This window comes from Mizuhopecten yessoensis, unplaced genomic scaffold, assembly GCF_002113885.1.
Source record: "Mizuhopecten yessoensis strain PY_sf001 unplaced genomic scaffold, ASM211388v2 scaffold716185, whole genome shotgun sequence".
In the NCBI taxonomy this organism is placed as follows: Eukaryota; Metazoa; Mollusca; class Bivalvia; order Pectinida; family Pectinidae; genus Mizuhopecten; species Mizuhopecten yessoensis.
Window position 1 is genome coordinate 205,573 of NW_018479990.1, and position 16,440 is coordinate 222,012.

Genomic DNA, 16,440 nt, shown 5'->3' on the forward strand with positions numbered 1-16,440 from the left:
CTAGACTGCAGGCTGATTTTGACCAATACTTTTTGCCCAGTCTATATATTTTTATAGTAAATATTGAAAATTTGTTCTAGCCTCCAACATAGAATGTACTAGTCCTTGGTGTCAGGGAACCTGTACATCCCTGTTGGGTAATCTTCTGCTGACATATATATACATTGTGGTTTCCAACAACGTCAATTTGGAGGGAATCACTCTGATTGGCTTAAATAATGGAAGGTCACTAGAACTTGACCTCTGGCACAGTGCTGTCATATCCTATACCATTGCGCACAGTAGCCGACAGGAGGGATCAAACCGGATCAAACTTAACTCATTCACCCCTGCAGACACATTTGAACTCTTCCAATTCAAAGGTTGGAATAGTTCATTATGAAACTTCAGGGGTGAATGAGTTAAACAGCTCACAACATCAGTACCTTGATATTTCAGCACTCTTGATTCAAAATACTGATTTTTACATTTCTTTAAATATATGTATTCTGAATTCTCCATGACACCGTAGGTCCAAGATATTTGTCATATTACAATGTATTTATAAAGTGGAGTGTATAATACAACAATATCATCAATACATATGTACAATGTATATACATTCTGAAAATTCAATGTCACATTACCAGGCTTTAGTTTCATAATTTCCCGCAGTTTTCAACTCTCCATTGAAAAGCAATGCTTAAAGATCCCTGTACTGCTGTAACATAATGTAACTCCGTGGGTGTGCTGTATATGGTTGACATAACCAGCTGAGCTACCAGGGCCACTTTCGTTTATCACGATTCAAACGGCTGAACTGGTTGGGCCAGAGTCATTCATTTATGAAAAAAAGGTCGAACCTATTAATCTGATGCTGCTTTCAGACAAGCCTTGACAAAGCCTTGCATGGACTGCATATATATTTTCAGGTCTGCAAGGTTTTAAACCCGAAAACATTACATTTGAAAACAGACAAACCAGTTTTTCCACATAAACGTGAAACAGGCCCTGGTAAATTGAACTCCGGCACAGTCACACTCATTTGTGTCCAAAACAAAATTAAAGGGAGGTGACACATTTGTACATGAAACTACATTTGAGGAATTCTCTTGTGTATTGTCTGCAGTTGGACAGGGATCCTTAAATTTAGTAAATCATAATTTAAACTTAAGAACAGTGTGTAACAGGAGCCTGTATCCATGGATCAGTATTTGAAAGTTTTTATTCCATGAAAAAAAAAATCTTTGCTTCATCATAAATGCAGCCTATAATATATATATATATATCTTACCTAATATTTAGAACATCCATTTCTTAATCCGATATGTACGGCAAAAATATTAAAAAAAGCCATATCAGAAAAAAGTCAACCATTCCATAGATTTAAATGTTTTTCTGTCACAAAATCTTGGTCAACTTTCTTATATACATATTTTTTTTATATACATAATATACAGTCTCCTTGGAAGAACCGTTTTTTCTAAAATTATAAGGTTCCACTGAGAAACCAATTGTCCAGACTAACAGGTTTTCAATCAGAAACCATTTTGTATAGAATTATAATAAGGTTCCATGAAGTGAGCATTGTGTATGATTTGAATGCGTCGCATCCTGTAATAGCTATTATATGTTTCCGTGACAACTGACTTGTAATATCAACACTGGAATTCATTGCGTTTTTCTCAGTCAGTCTTCACCTGGCAGCGATCGAATGATGGTTGGATTCCATCCTTTCCAATTTCTCAAAATGCTTTTTCGCATTTTTGATGTTGATCAGTGTCGCCGCTGAAGCTGTGGAAGAAAACAATATTGCCTATACTTCACAAGGACAATTGTTTGCTTGGCAGTACGTAATTTATACTGAAATATCATGCACTAATGAATTGCAAAATTGTAGCAGCATTTATAAAGTACTTTGGAAGCAGTTGATTTTTCTTAAACAATCTTGGCTTGACTATCATTTTAATTGCATTTTGATGTCACACGTAATACATAACAGGTTATCCCTGTTAGGACCTCTATCCCTCCCCTGTTCAATGACAATGCTCAAGCGTAAAATGTCAAATCTCTGTCGCATTAATCAACGAAATATTGAAGGTTTACATGCTGGGAACGAAGACGGAAGGATTTTCACAGCTTCACTATATGGAAGCCACTCTACAGTTTTTTTTTCATTTCAATAAAGAAAATGACCTCATGAAAGGCTATGGGTATTATTGCAAAGTGTATGGATTATTATTAATCATATTTCTGTCAAATAGTAATCTATATTTCTGATCCCTCTGATGGTATGGCTATATTTATGGGATGTGTAAAGTTCTATCCGAAGGTATCTTACAAATTGGATCCCTTTCTCCGTTGACTTTGCTATTTTGAACAAATTGTGTATGGTTCTCACCAACAGAAACATTTGATTCCTATTTTTGTTGACTTAATTAGACACAATACATAGTGGATCCTGCTTTTTGTGTACTTGGTTATTTCAACTCATTCACCCCTGAAGACATATTTGGACTCTTCCAGTTCAAATGCTGGAGTAGTTCATTATGATATTTCAGGAGTGAATGAGTTAATGAATTATATAAATATAAACCTAATTTATTTTACAATTATGAAACAAGTTATATCAACTTATATTAATCACTCTTGTTGGCTCGAATGTTAGCACGTGGGGGATATTAGTGTGGGAGGAAACCGGAGTACCCAGAGAAAACCCACGTGGTCGGGCAGGTGACCCCATACCTTTTCACGTTCGATCAGGGAATTGAACCCCGGTCGACTTGGTGAAAGGCAAGTGCGCTGCCCACTGAGCTACCCGACCACCCAGTTAATGAATTATGAATCTGAACACAGACTTACGTATGGATCCATCCGACATAACCACCATGACGTATGTGTTGGAGGTGAAGCCCTCTATGAAGGCAGAGAAGGCCGAGTTATGCACTTCCATGCTCTGGAAATTGGCGGCAAGCTTACTACAGCTTAGTTTGAACTGTTTTATAATGTTACTGATCTTCTCGAACCGGTGGACATCTTTGTGCTGTTTCCGCTCACAGTGTGAAATGACCTGTAACACGTTAGCAGAGCCACCATGAAACAAAAAAATCCAATTTTCTTAAGTTCATCCAACTTAATTTGATTTCTCAACTTTTGTAAGCACTTATGCCCAGATGCATTGATATTACATTTGTACTTTATTACTCAGGAAAGTGAATTATTTCTAGGATGTGTAAATCTGAGAAAAAATATTTTTGCTTCACTGGCCAGAAATAAGGCAAGGTTCTTTTGTTTCTTGTTGGAATAACTGTTCACAAAATATAGATTATCTCCCCTTGCCCATATTTTTTCTTCAAAAAATCTGTCTATTCCCATTTTATGATATGTGAATCTTCATATTTATTCATATGTATATATTTAAATTTCAAAGGATTCTGTCAAAAATCTAGCCCTACCATAAGTTGGAGTCACAAGGATATGTAAGCTGACAGATAACATGCATGGTACACTTTACTTTTGGTGAAAAAAGTCCTAGTCCAAACAAGTCTTTCTTGAACGTTACTTTTGCAATGAAATATTAAAGCTACAAAAATAAATTAAAAGCATCCCAGATAGATCAAGTATATTATACCAGAAATGTAGCCTTTTCAAACAGCAGCACTTCATCTGCCTCAATGATGTTGGCGAAATTTGCCAAGTTGCTTTCGATCTGTTGTACGTTTGGGATGAGCTGGTACACAATGTTGGACCAAGCCTGTCAAAAGAATTGTTTACATCGTGTTATATCGCCACTTAGCTTCTTTATCATGTTTTGGTTGAATGAGGATTAACATACAATGAGTTTTACTACTGATTACATGTACAGCTGTGCTTCAAAATGGCATGTACTGAGGGGGATCAATGGCATGTACTGAGGGGGATCAATGGCATGTACTGAGGGGGATCAATGGCATGTACTGAGGGGGATCAATGGCATGTACTGAGGGGGATCAATGGCATGTACTGAGGGGGATCAATGGCATGTACTGAGGGGGATCAATGGCATGTACTGAGGGGGATCAATGGCATGTACTGAGGGGGATCAATGGCATGTACTGAGGGGGATCAATGGCATGTACTGAGGGGGATCAATGGCATGTACTGAGGGGGATCAATGGCATGTACTGAGGGGGATCAATGGCATGTACTGAGGGGGATCAATGGCATGTACTGAGGGGGATCAATGGCATGTACTGAGGGGGATCAATGGCATGTACTGAGGGGGATCAATGGCATGTACTGAGGGGGATCAATGGCATGTACTGAGGGGGATCAATGGCATGTACTGAGGGGGATCAATGGCATGTACTGAGGGGGATCAATGGCATGTACTGAGGGGGATCAATGGCATGTACTGAGGGGGATCAATGGCATGTACTGAGGGGGATCAATGGCATGTACTGAGGGGGATCAATGGCATGTACTGAGGGGGATCAATGGCATGTACTGAGGGGGATCAATGGCATGTACTGAGGGGGATCAATGGCATGTACTGAGGGGGATCAATGGCATGTACTGAGGGGGATCAATGGCATGTACTGAGGGGGATCAATGGCATGTACTGAGGGGGATCAATGGCATGTACTGAGGGGGATCAATGGCATGTACTGAGGGGGATCAATGGCATGTACTGAGGGGGATCAATGGCATGTACTGAGGGGGATCAATGGCATGTACTGAGGGGGATCAATGGCATGTACTGAGGGGGATCAATGGCATGTACTGAGGGGGATCAATGGCATGTACTGAGGGGGATCAATGGCATGTACTGAGGGGGATCAATGGCATGTACTGAGGGGGATCAATGGCATGTACTGAGGGGGATCAATGGCATGTACTGAGGGGGATCAATGGCATGTACTGAGGGGGATCAATGGCATGTACTGAGGGGGATCAATGGCATGTACTGAGGGGGATCAATGGCATGTACTGAGGGGGATCAATGGCATGTACTGAGGGGGATCAATGGCATGTACTGAGGGGGATCAATGGCATGTACTGAGGGGGATCAATGGCATGTACTGAGGGGGATCAATGGCATGTACTGAGGGGGATCAATGGCATGTACTGAGGGGGATCAATGACATGTACTGAGGGGGATCAATGACATGTACTGAGGGGGATCAATGGCATGTACTGAGGGGGATCAATGGCATGTACTGAGGGGGATCAATGGCATGTACTGAGGGGGATCAATGGCATGTACTGAGGGGGATCAATGGCATGTACTGAGGGGGATCAATGGCATGTACTGAGGGGGATCAATGGCATGTACTGAGGGGGATCAATGGCATGTACTGAGGGGGATCAATGGCATGTACTGAGGGGGATCAATGGCATGTACTGAGGGGGATCAATGGCATGTACTGAGGGGGATCAATGGCATGTACTGAGGGGGATCAATGGCATGTACTGAGGGGGATCAATGGCATGTACTGAGGGGGATCAATGGCATGTACTGAGGGGGATCAATGGCATGTACTGAGGGGGATCAATGAATTTTACAACTTTTTTGAACTCAAAAATTTTCAACTTCCAAAAAATTTTGGTAATGAGCTTTGAATGATATAAAGGAGTAAATTGTACACCAAAAATAATTACATGGTTAACTTGTACGACTTCACGTGACTGTGGTAATGAGTTCTGAATCATTTGAAAGAGTGAATCTGACGTCAAAAACTGTTACCTGTATCACTTCCAATGACTTTGGTAATGAGTTTTGAATAATTTTAAGGAGTGAATCGAATGTCAAAATTGTTACCTTGTACAGAGTTTCATCCCAAATACTTGTGGCAAAGCATGTACAGTCTAGTGGCTTTGAAAGTCGCTTGAGATCTTCCTCCCTCTCCCGAAATATCTGAAAATACAAAAAGTTTTCGTTTAAATGTAAGCTTGATTTTTTACTTCCTATTACACATATATATGTGATCATATTTTTCCAGCAAAATCCCCATATCTGGCGGTAAGCCCACCCATATCTATTGCATGTCAACAAATCAGTGATTTTTTAGGGCCAGTATTACTGCCGAATATAGGGCTGCCTCTTAGCAAAAAAAGCGCTTTATTTTTTCCAAAATGAAGAAAAAATGAGAAATATCTTCCTGATTTCAATTTTAAAAAATGTGATATATCATTGTCGCGTAAAAAGCCCCATCTCCATTATCTAATTTTGCTTTGTGTATATTTACTCAGTCTCTTTCCACTGTCAATTAAAATATTCCACAAATATTGTTTTAAATCTGTAGAGTAATAGTGCAATGCAAAAATATTTTGGTTTAGGTATCATGTGCATACCGAATGCAATGCAAAAATGTTTAAAACAGTTCATACATACAACATATGGTTTATAAATTCATGTACAGTATTAGGATTAATCAATATACAAATATTTATGTACATATTTCTTCTTGGCTGGTGTACTTACATGGACTTCTTTTAGTCCTTTTCGAACTAGTCTACTTAGAAGGGTGTTGTAGCAATTCGTGATAAAACAATAATAATATTGTGCTTGCGAATTCAAAGAGCATTAACTCTCACTAATATACCAGGGGCAACCAGTGCAGAATAGTCTTACTCATGTTCGAACAGAATATTAGATCATTTCATTTTTATAACAAATGATTCTTCTCTGACCATGATGACCTTCGTTTTTAAACAAGATATTTCCAGTTCTAGATTTTCTACACGCAAAAATAACGGTTAACATGTTAATAGCACACAGTGCTGTTTTAACCTATTTCAGACTTACAAAGTCACGCTGATCGTCTTGCACGAGGTCCATCTTGTGTACGAGGCAGAAAACTTTAGAGTCGGGTGAATTCTGAAGGATGGCCTCCAGGCATGACTGATAGTAATGCATGTCTTTCTCCAGCTCTCGACTCTCCACATCAAATACATAGATCAGGACCTCAACATTGCGGAAAATATTATCACGCTGACTGGCGAAGTAGCTTTCCATAAATGCCTCTTGACTGACAAAAAAAATCAAAATTTTGAAAATATTTTGAGTACACAGTTTGGAAAAAACTCTTTAAACCAATCAATCTAAGTTTTTTAGGGGAATCTACCCTTTTTCAGATTTGGGGGAAATAAAAATTTTGATACTAGGAGCTAACGTCATGAGGGCAAAAGACAAATATTTTGTGCGACATACATGTGTGCAGTATATTTCAATTTATAAACAATTTTAAGCTTAAAATTGTGGATTTTTTTTGGTGAAATTATGTGAAGAAAATGTATATATAATGTCATTAATGCAGTATAGTGCATTTTAACTGTTGAACTTTAAAGAAAACATATATAGGGAAAATTTGTTTGTCTCTTGTTGAAATAGGGGAATTTTGAAGCACATTGGGGGGAAATTTCAAAGAACAAAAGAATTTTCTTCTGTACCTACAAACGGTAGTGAATCAAGTCTAGATTGATCCCAGAGTCAAGCTATTAAAATTAATCTGAATTTATTGAATTCAGATATTCCATAAAACTGGAGTTACTTACCCTCCACAATCCCACAAATTTAGGACAAGATTTCCAAGAAAGCGGACATGAGAATGCTCCACATCAACTGTGAATTTAAAAACAAATAAGCATAAGTATACTGATACAACTATAAATTACATAAAATCTGAAAATTAATAACACAAAATCGAAATAAACAAGATATTTTTTTAGCACGAAAAAGATCAATGCATAGTTAGATTAATAATTCCTTTTTCCCACAAGAAATATATCAAAACTTAGTGTTTTTCTTTAACCCTTTCACCCCTTGGTAACTTGAGTAGACTCTACCATACATTTATCTGGATGAGTCAATTATGGTCTACAGCGGTAAAAGGGTTAACAATGTCTCATAATAAAATAAACAGTGATTGATTTATTTTCATTGGTCCTTTTCAACTGTATTCCTATACAATGGGTTCCACAATGTTAAATTTGAGTAATTCTAGAAATTCTAAGAGTCCCATCAAAAATCTATGATATAGGACTTGGAACTCATATACATGTATATTTATCACAGTACAAAATAATGACGGTCACCCTGGTAAAATACTAGCCGCTTTCTACCGACTCGGCTAGGGAGAATTTCTCTTAAGCTCATTCGGTAGTGAATAATTCTAGTAAACAAGAGGTTCAGGGTTTCGACTCCTAGCGGAGGCATTTGCAATATAATGACCTCTGTTACAAATGGCGCCCAACGTGTTTTCAATGTATCTTCATTATGATTTAATCAGTCGTTAAATATTGAGTTTAGACTTACTGGTAGCTCCAAGCCTGCGAGTGTCTCTGGCTATGTAGTTGGCGAAGATAATGGATCTCATGCTGGTCTTCCCTGACCCACTCTTCCCCATGAGTAGCACCTGTGGAAAGTGACAAGTGTATCACATAACATATATAATAATATAACAATATATATATATAGGATCTTACATGAGTTTCCATTTCATACAAGATTTATGAAACGAGTCTAAGAATTTTTCTATTTAGCGAGCCTCTGGTGAGCTCGAATGAAAAATTCGTGACAAGTTTCATAAATTTCATATGAAATGCAAATGAGTGTAAGATCCTTTTTATCACATTAGCAAGATTTGTGGCATTCCTTCCTGTAAACAGCAATTTTCATGCAACCTTGAAATGTAAAAAGCCAGTCTGTGACGTCATGTACTTGTCCTAGGCGTGACGTCACAATTGAAAGTCAAACAATTGAAACTTGCAACCAATCACAGGGCTGATAGGTCATATTACAGGGGTTAATATTAAAAAAAATATGACATTGGTACTGGTATATTCACTGGATAACACAGTACATTATGTGATAAAATAATAGACAACATTTATACAGCAACCTATATAATTTACAAAATTACTCTAAGGCGCTTTACAACACATGAATAATAGTATTCCTATAGTGACATTTATAAATATAGTAGATCAAAAAGGCATACAAATCAGCATTTTACATTAGGTAACAAGACAATTATCTCCATATGCCAGAGCTTTTGACTGCCTGGTAGCAGATGGTTAGTTTCCGTAGGTCACAGTATGAGATTTTGGGACACACAAAAAGGATTCAGTCTCTGACGGCAGTGATTGTGATGGCTGTTTCAGGGCAACAATTAAGCCATATATATATGGGGGTTAATGGAAATTCTGTGAATGACCTTTACCTTACTTCAAGGTTTATTCTTTGAAAAAAATCTGAAGAATAACTATTAAAGACATTGGGAAATGATAGTTGAATACATGTGGTAGCATACTGATGTGAAGGGCTGTCAATAGCAAGTTTGTCAAAATGAATGACCCTGACCAACTTGCATGAGTAATATATTTTAAACTAATCCAACAAGGCAAAAGGTGTAGTCATTATATTTAGTCTGCTTAAACCAGAACTGTATGACACAGGCATACTAATACCGAAACCACTCAACCATTGATGTTGGTATCTCAGTCAATCAGAGGCTGCAGCGGCCTCCTCAATTCCCGAAACTTAAAAGTCGGCAGTATATCCCCTATGCATTAATTCTACAAATAAGAGGACCATGGGCCTAAACGGTCACCTGAGTAAATTCTTAAGTTTAAAATTAGCACAAAGTTACTTTGGAGAGAGGGCATGCACCCACACTAACCTGGAGACCAGGCATACACATGCTGTATAGATGAATTAGATGATACGTTTAATGGATTATGCACAGATAAAGTTGTAAATGTCCTAGCCAATCAGAGGCCAGGGTGGCCATCTGGAATTTTACAACCAGCATGAAAAGAAACAAACTTGGTTGAAACCTCATAAGGAACACTTCCACTAAGTTAGAAGTCAATCGGTGATGCCCCTCTTGAGAAGAAGTCAAAAACATCTCAGTCAATGAGAGGTCGGGGTGATCATCTTGAATTTTATGATCAGCACAAAAAGTAGGAATACTTTTTTGGAACCTCATAAGTAACATTTGTACTAATAAAGGAGTGAATTGCTGTAGATAATCTTGAGAAGTCGAAAATTTCTCGTCTCAGCAAATCAGTGGACAGGATTTACTTAAGTCCTATAGGCTCCAATAGTAATCAAAATTCCAAATTCCCATTACTCTGCCAGTTACTGTCTGATTAGGACCACTTTCGAACTGGTTTGAGATCTTATTGAGTTAAAAGCATCATAGCAAAATTTATCAAAATCTGTTCACTTTTACTAAAGTTATTATGCTCACAAGCTCAAGTCCCATAGCTAGGCTCCAATAGTAATTAAAATTTCAAAGTCCCATAACTCTGCCATTTATTGTCTGATCTGGACCATTTTCGTACGTGTCAGAGATCTTATTGATATAAATTTATCGAAATCCATTCACTTTTACCAAAGTTAACGTGCTCACAAGATTGAAGGTAACACACGGCGCACGACGACAGGCGAAGACGGAGTGAGCTAAAAAAAAAGACTGTCGTGTCTTTGGCAGTATGTTTCAGTGAGGTAGCACTATAAAGTCAGCATCAGTTCTGGATATCACTAGGAGACAAACATCAACATATCGCAGCCTCCCAGTATCTTGCACACAGGGGAGGCCATCCTTAAATGACCATAGCTGTTGATAGGACGTTAAACAATACTTAACCAAACCCTAACCAATACTGTCTCACTCGCTGCCAATCAGAAGCCATGGTGTCCATCCTGAATCCCCCTTAAAATGTATCACTCTCAAAAGGATTCCTTGTAACTGATCACATGATTTTGGAAAATTTATCTGGACAGGGCATGAAAGAAAAGGGCAATAACTCTTAAAAAATGATGTCAAACCTGAAATATAAATATCAGGTGTGCAACTACAGGATCAGGCCTAATACAGAAATATGGGTTTTTGTGTTTAATGTACATCTAAAGAATCTCTCGGTCGCCTAACAGTAGATTTGCTTTGAAGTTGGGTGTCGCGCTTCTGTAATATTCAACGGACATGTTTCAGACTAGCGATTTGTCAGATTTTTGTACCCGAGACCAATCAAATAGCTAGCCGTGTGCTTGAATTTTTTCTACGACATATTACAGGGATGCAGAAAGCGAAAGTGAGCGTAACCCCTGGAGTATCGAGGAAAGCTTGAACCAACCCCACCGGTATCCCGGTGTAAAACTATGTCCATTGTTGTCAGAGGAGTTTGACGTTATATCAATGTAACTGCATAGAATTAATGTTTTTTAAGTATATGGGTTAAATTTTCATACAGTTTAGATAAACTGTTATTGTGTTAGGTTATGATTTTGCACACGTTTGTGTACTGCGCTGTAGTGTAATTGCCGTGCAAATTAATTTCATTTGTCGGGAACGCCTTGATAAGCATACCTTATATAATATAATAAACGCTGTAGTGATTAATTAATTTACCTTTTTCTTCATCTTGAGTTTGTATTGGATTAAAGAACAATCAACCTGTCACTCAGTTTTCATCGTCTTGCATCACATGATTACGATACACGAAATGATAACATCCGGGGTGTTCCGGGAAGGACACAAACTCATCTGAATGTTTGAATGATAAGCAATGACATTGTAAAACAAAAGCGCGTTAAAGAGTCTGCCGAATGTTTGGGCATTCCCTAATATCAGGATATAATAAAGGATAACCACAAATGACACATTTTAATATGTTAAGTGGATAGATCAATATATATGTAAATTAGATGATACAAATGTCCCTACATATCCTCATTGGTTGGATGATAATCACGTTGACGTCAGTTATATGTGATATTGATGTTATGACGTCATTGCAAATGTGACGTCACAATATTTTATGGCAAATGCACTTCTTTCCTCTAAAACACCATTTAGCATCTTATATTTATAGGATCTTACATGAGTTTCCATTTCATGCCAGAGGCTCGCTAAATTGAAAAATTCGAAGACTCGTTTCATAAATTTCATATGAAATGAAAACGAGTGTAAGATCCTTTTTATCACATTATCAAGATTTGTGGCATTAATTCGTGTAAAACGACAATCTTCGTGCAACCCTTAAATATAAAACGTCACCACTTTGTATGTGACGTCATGTTCTTGTCATAGCCATGACGTCACAATTGAAACAATTGAAACTTACAACCAATCACAGGGCTGATGGGTCATATTGACATGGTTTAATACGCAAAAAGACATGACATGGGTATAGTCACTGGATAACACAGTGCAACATGTGATATTATAAATAAATATATCAACTATGGAATTGGGTGAGGTTAATATGTGGTTATATAAACCTGAGAAAGTGACAATTAACCGACACAAATGGCTCAGGTCCATATAACCACATATTTACTTCAACAACAGTCCATAATTGATCAATTATAAAGTCTCCAAAACAAAATTCGGGGGCTTACTGTTTTTACCTCCTTAATTTAATTCTTCTTCCCGAAGAAGTTGTTCAAGGTTTTTAACATATTTGACCCCTGTGACATTCATTTGAGCAAATTTGATAGCTCTTCATCTCAGCATGCTACTAGCAAAACATCATCATGATGGTACTTTTGATTATTCAAAAGAAGTTGTTTATATGTTATATGCCCAACAAATGCTTATTTTGTGTATAACATTTTATGTGAAATAAACGTTAACGAAAAAAAGCATGCATGTGCTGAGAAGTGATTTAGTGTCCCTGTCCCTCAGCTTTATCAGTCATTGTTTTGTATCGTGATCATTATAATGTGATAACATCTATGTAGACAGTGAACTTTTCTGCACATTTTCTCAGAAACTAAACATTGGATCCCAATGAAATTTCATATGAGTATTGAGATGTATACCATCAGCAAAGGCCACAGACGCCCTCTGTAATGATACATCCAAGCTTTATACTTTCCTGGCAGCTTATCTACGGCACTCGTCCAGTCTTCTGTTTGTGTCTTCAACTTCCTCGCGTTGTCATATGGTTCTTGAGCGTGTCGTCATACCATTTCCCTAAACGTTTTTGCTGGTTTCTCAGTCACTATTGGTATCTCTTCCCCTTGGACCTTAAACTTTATTTGCTGAAATAGTGCATTTGCAAGTCAGCACCATACTCCTTGATTTCTCTGGTTTGAACTGAATTCCTGCCCAATGGAACATCTCCTCCAGGTCTCTCCGTAAACATCTTCCTTCGCTGACCGTTTTGTTGTTAATGTCATATCATCCACAAAGGCCCGTGTTGGTTGTTGCTTTGTCCCTGTTGACAAGTAAGGTCCTCTGTCCATCTTCTCAAATAATTTGACAATAACTTCCTCGCTGCTGCAAAAAGAGTTGCTCAGAAAGTACAGCCGGTCACTATCCCAACCTCAAGTCTCTGCCATTTCGTCTCTTGGCCATCTACTGTGAACCTCAGTCGACGCTTGTCAAGATATCCCCTTAATTTCTCTCTGAACTTCCATGGAATATAGTATCTTTCCAGCTTTAAGTCCACCAGTTTGTGTGGCACTGATCCATAAGCGTTTGCCAGGTGAAGCCAAACCATAGATAGTTCTCCTTTGTTCTACCTGACATCTCTTATGATCTCTGATATCACGCTGGTATGTTCCAGACAGCCCGATATTCCAGGAACTCCTCCCTTTTGAACAGCAATATCAAAGTACTTATTGCTGAATGTGATTCTTTATTCCAAATATATTGCCACCATTATTCTTCAGAATGAAGCAACATTCCGCAGAATACCAATGCTTCACCAATTTCCCCCTTTGCCATATTACTATCAACATCCTCCACAGCCTCTTTATAACCCTGTGACAGTTCTTGTATATACGTTATACGGTATTGCATTTGGTTGATAGGCTGATGTTGATCTTGCCTTTCTGATCACTTCATTCGCCTCTTAAAATTTCCAGGTTGGTTCTATCTCATCAAATAGCTCCACTGGTGGTCCTGGTGATGCCAGCTTTCCGCACTCTCCCAGATCCTTTTTCCTCCTTCGATCACTGCAATTAGCATTTACTCCATCCAGCTAATTCTGCAGCCTTCCAGATGTCCTCTTTCCATGCAATTTGGATGTGGATTGAAACGGGTTCGATACAAATATTCTTGCTCTCGCTCGTTCTTTCCTTCTTTCCTGCTTCCACCAGTCCTATTCACGATCTTCAACTTTCTTCTTCCAGTTTCCATAAAGGGAAATACCTGGTAACTACAACAATCACTGAATGATAATGGCTGTCACCAAAATTGTTCAGGCTTTCGTAGAAAGTAAACTAATTATAACTTATTGCCAAATTAGACATAGGTTAATGCTATAGTTATAGAGGAGACACCGTTTCTACCATTCTGTGGAGGATGATAACACCAAAAAGTACCGTCAGGTAATGGCTGTAAATGAACTCGTTCAAGCTATAACGGTAATTAACCGTGTCATCAAGTTTGTGGTTTATGCAACAATCATTTAATTATAACTCAAGATATTATGTAAGTGCCTCTTATGGAATGACAATTACACTGTCTGATGCCTTGAGATATTAAATAACTTAATAAAAACTGTTTCCATCATTCAATAAAGGTCCTCCAAAAATTCCATTAAGAAATGATGGTTAGCTTGTTCCAGACCTACGTGGGGCAGTCACCAGGTTTTTCCTGTATTGAGTCTATCTCCTAATACTGGAGTGTAAATTGACTCAGCGCATGATTGATAAAACAGGAGGCTTCCCCAAATGTTTAAAAACAGTGATGTTAAAACTATATACAGGATCGGAGGTTGCTAGTCTACCGGATGCTGAGCGGTCAAGCAATGGCGTTCAGCTTGACCCTAAACTCATCCAGTGTAGCTGATGTTGCTACCTCTTCTGAGAGTTTATACCATTCCCTGGTGGATCTGGGGGAGGGGGGGGGAGGAATACTGGTAGACTTCCTTGTTCACTCTCCTCTGTCGTAGTCTTTGCTGTCCTCTTGTTCGGCTGTCACTTGCCTGGTAATAAGGGACAGGGTCAACATTGACTAGTTTGTGCATGACCTTATAGCATGTGATGAGTCTCTGTTTGGATCGCCGTTGTTGTAGAGATTCCCATCCTAGACGTTCTATCATGGCTGTAACACATCCGCGAGTCCTGGAATATTAGTCGTTGTAGACAAAGCGGGCAGCACGTCGTTGGACCTGTTCCATTTCTGCGACAAGGGCAGCTTGGTGTGGATCCCACACTGATGCTGCGTACTCCAGGTTCGGCCTGGCAAGGGTGCAGTACATGTTGGTCTTAAATCTTAAATCTCGGGGTACACCTCTCGACGTTCCTTCTGAGGAATCCAAGTGTCCGTGATGTCTTGCCAACACACTGGTCAATGTGCTTGTTCCAGGTGAGGTCCTTCCAGGTACTCTTTCCGCTATCAACAACTTCGTACTGGTGTCCATGCAGGGTTTAGGATGTTGGTAACTGCTGTCTCCTGCCCGAGATCCTTATGACAATGCACTTCTCAGGATTGAAATGCATCTGCCATTTTTCCTCCCACTCTTCTAGTGAGGTGATGTCATTCTGTAATGTCTGGGCGTTGCGTTGTGTTCTAATGCAGCAAAACAGGAGACAGTCGTCTGCAAATAACATGACGTCTGATGATGTTGACTCAGGCAGGTCGTTGATACAGGCCTGGAAAAGAAGTGGACCGCGTACTGTCCCCTGGGTGACCCCTGAGATGACATCCAGTGGACATGAATTATCGACGTCCAATACAACAGATTGTATCAGTTTGGATAGGAAATCCTTGATCCGCTGCAGGATAGTGCCTCTCACTCCATAGAAGTCTAGCTTCTTCAGTAGTCTCTTATGAGGAACCTTGTCGAAAGCCTTTGCGAAGTCCAATAGGATAACATCGGTTTGGCAGCCCTGGACCTGGTTACGAGCCAACGCATCCAAGGTCATGAGTAACTGGGTTTCACAGGATCGTTGTGAACGAAAGCCATGTTGCTCCTCTCGCAGGATCTGGTTCCTGTCCATGACTCTGCTGTGAATAATGTGCTCCATGATCTTGCATGCAATGGACGTAAATTAGACTGGTCTGTAGTTGGCGGCGACATGTATTTTTCCTTTCTTGTAGATAGGGTCTATGTGGGCTTCTCTCCAGTCATCCGCACGGTTCCTCTGTCTTGTGCTAGCTGGAATATACTGGTAAGGAGTGGGACAATCTCTAGTGCTGCCTGTTTGAGTATGAAGGCTGGAATCCCATCCGGGCCTGTAGCTTTGAAAGGACGAGTTCCTTCCAGCAGCTGTACTCCAGCAGCACTGATCTGAATCCCTTGCATGGAAGAGAAAGGACTGGGTAGTGTACATCGACTGGAACTGTTGGTTAAGTATAGTGGCCTTGGTCGGCGTGTCACTGTGAAGGAAGTCATCTCTGTTCTTGAGTGAAGTGATTCCGCTGGAGTTCTACTTCCTACCCTTAATATAGAACCAGAATTTCCGGGGATCTTTGGCAAGGTCACTACTGACTATTTCCTCCATATAATTCCTCTCAG

At 39.2% G+C, this 16,440-nt stretch overlaps 1 protein-coding gene across 1 annotated transcript; it reads right to left on the reverse strand.

Moving 5' to 3' along the window:
- Positions 1-1,356: 1,356 nt before the first annotated feature.
- Positions 1,357-11,499, reverse strand: LOC110441991 (ras-related GTP-binding protein A). Its single transcript, XM_021485333.1, has 8 exons — positions 11,376-11,499; positions 8,276-8,375; positions 7,516-7,582; positions 6,767-6,989; positions 5,780-5,875; positions 3,611-3,733; positions 2,842-3,049; positions 1,357-1,773 (listed from the first exon to the last, which is right to left on the reverse strand). The coding sequence occupies exons 1-8, from the start codon at positions 11,385-11,387 to the stop codon at positions 1,676-1,678; spliced, it is 927 nt and encodes a 308-aa protein (XP_021341008.1). The 5' UTR covers positions 11,388-11,499; the 3' UTR covers positions 1,357-1,675.
- Positions 11,500-16,440: the final 4,941 nt, after the last annotated feature.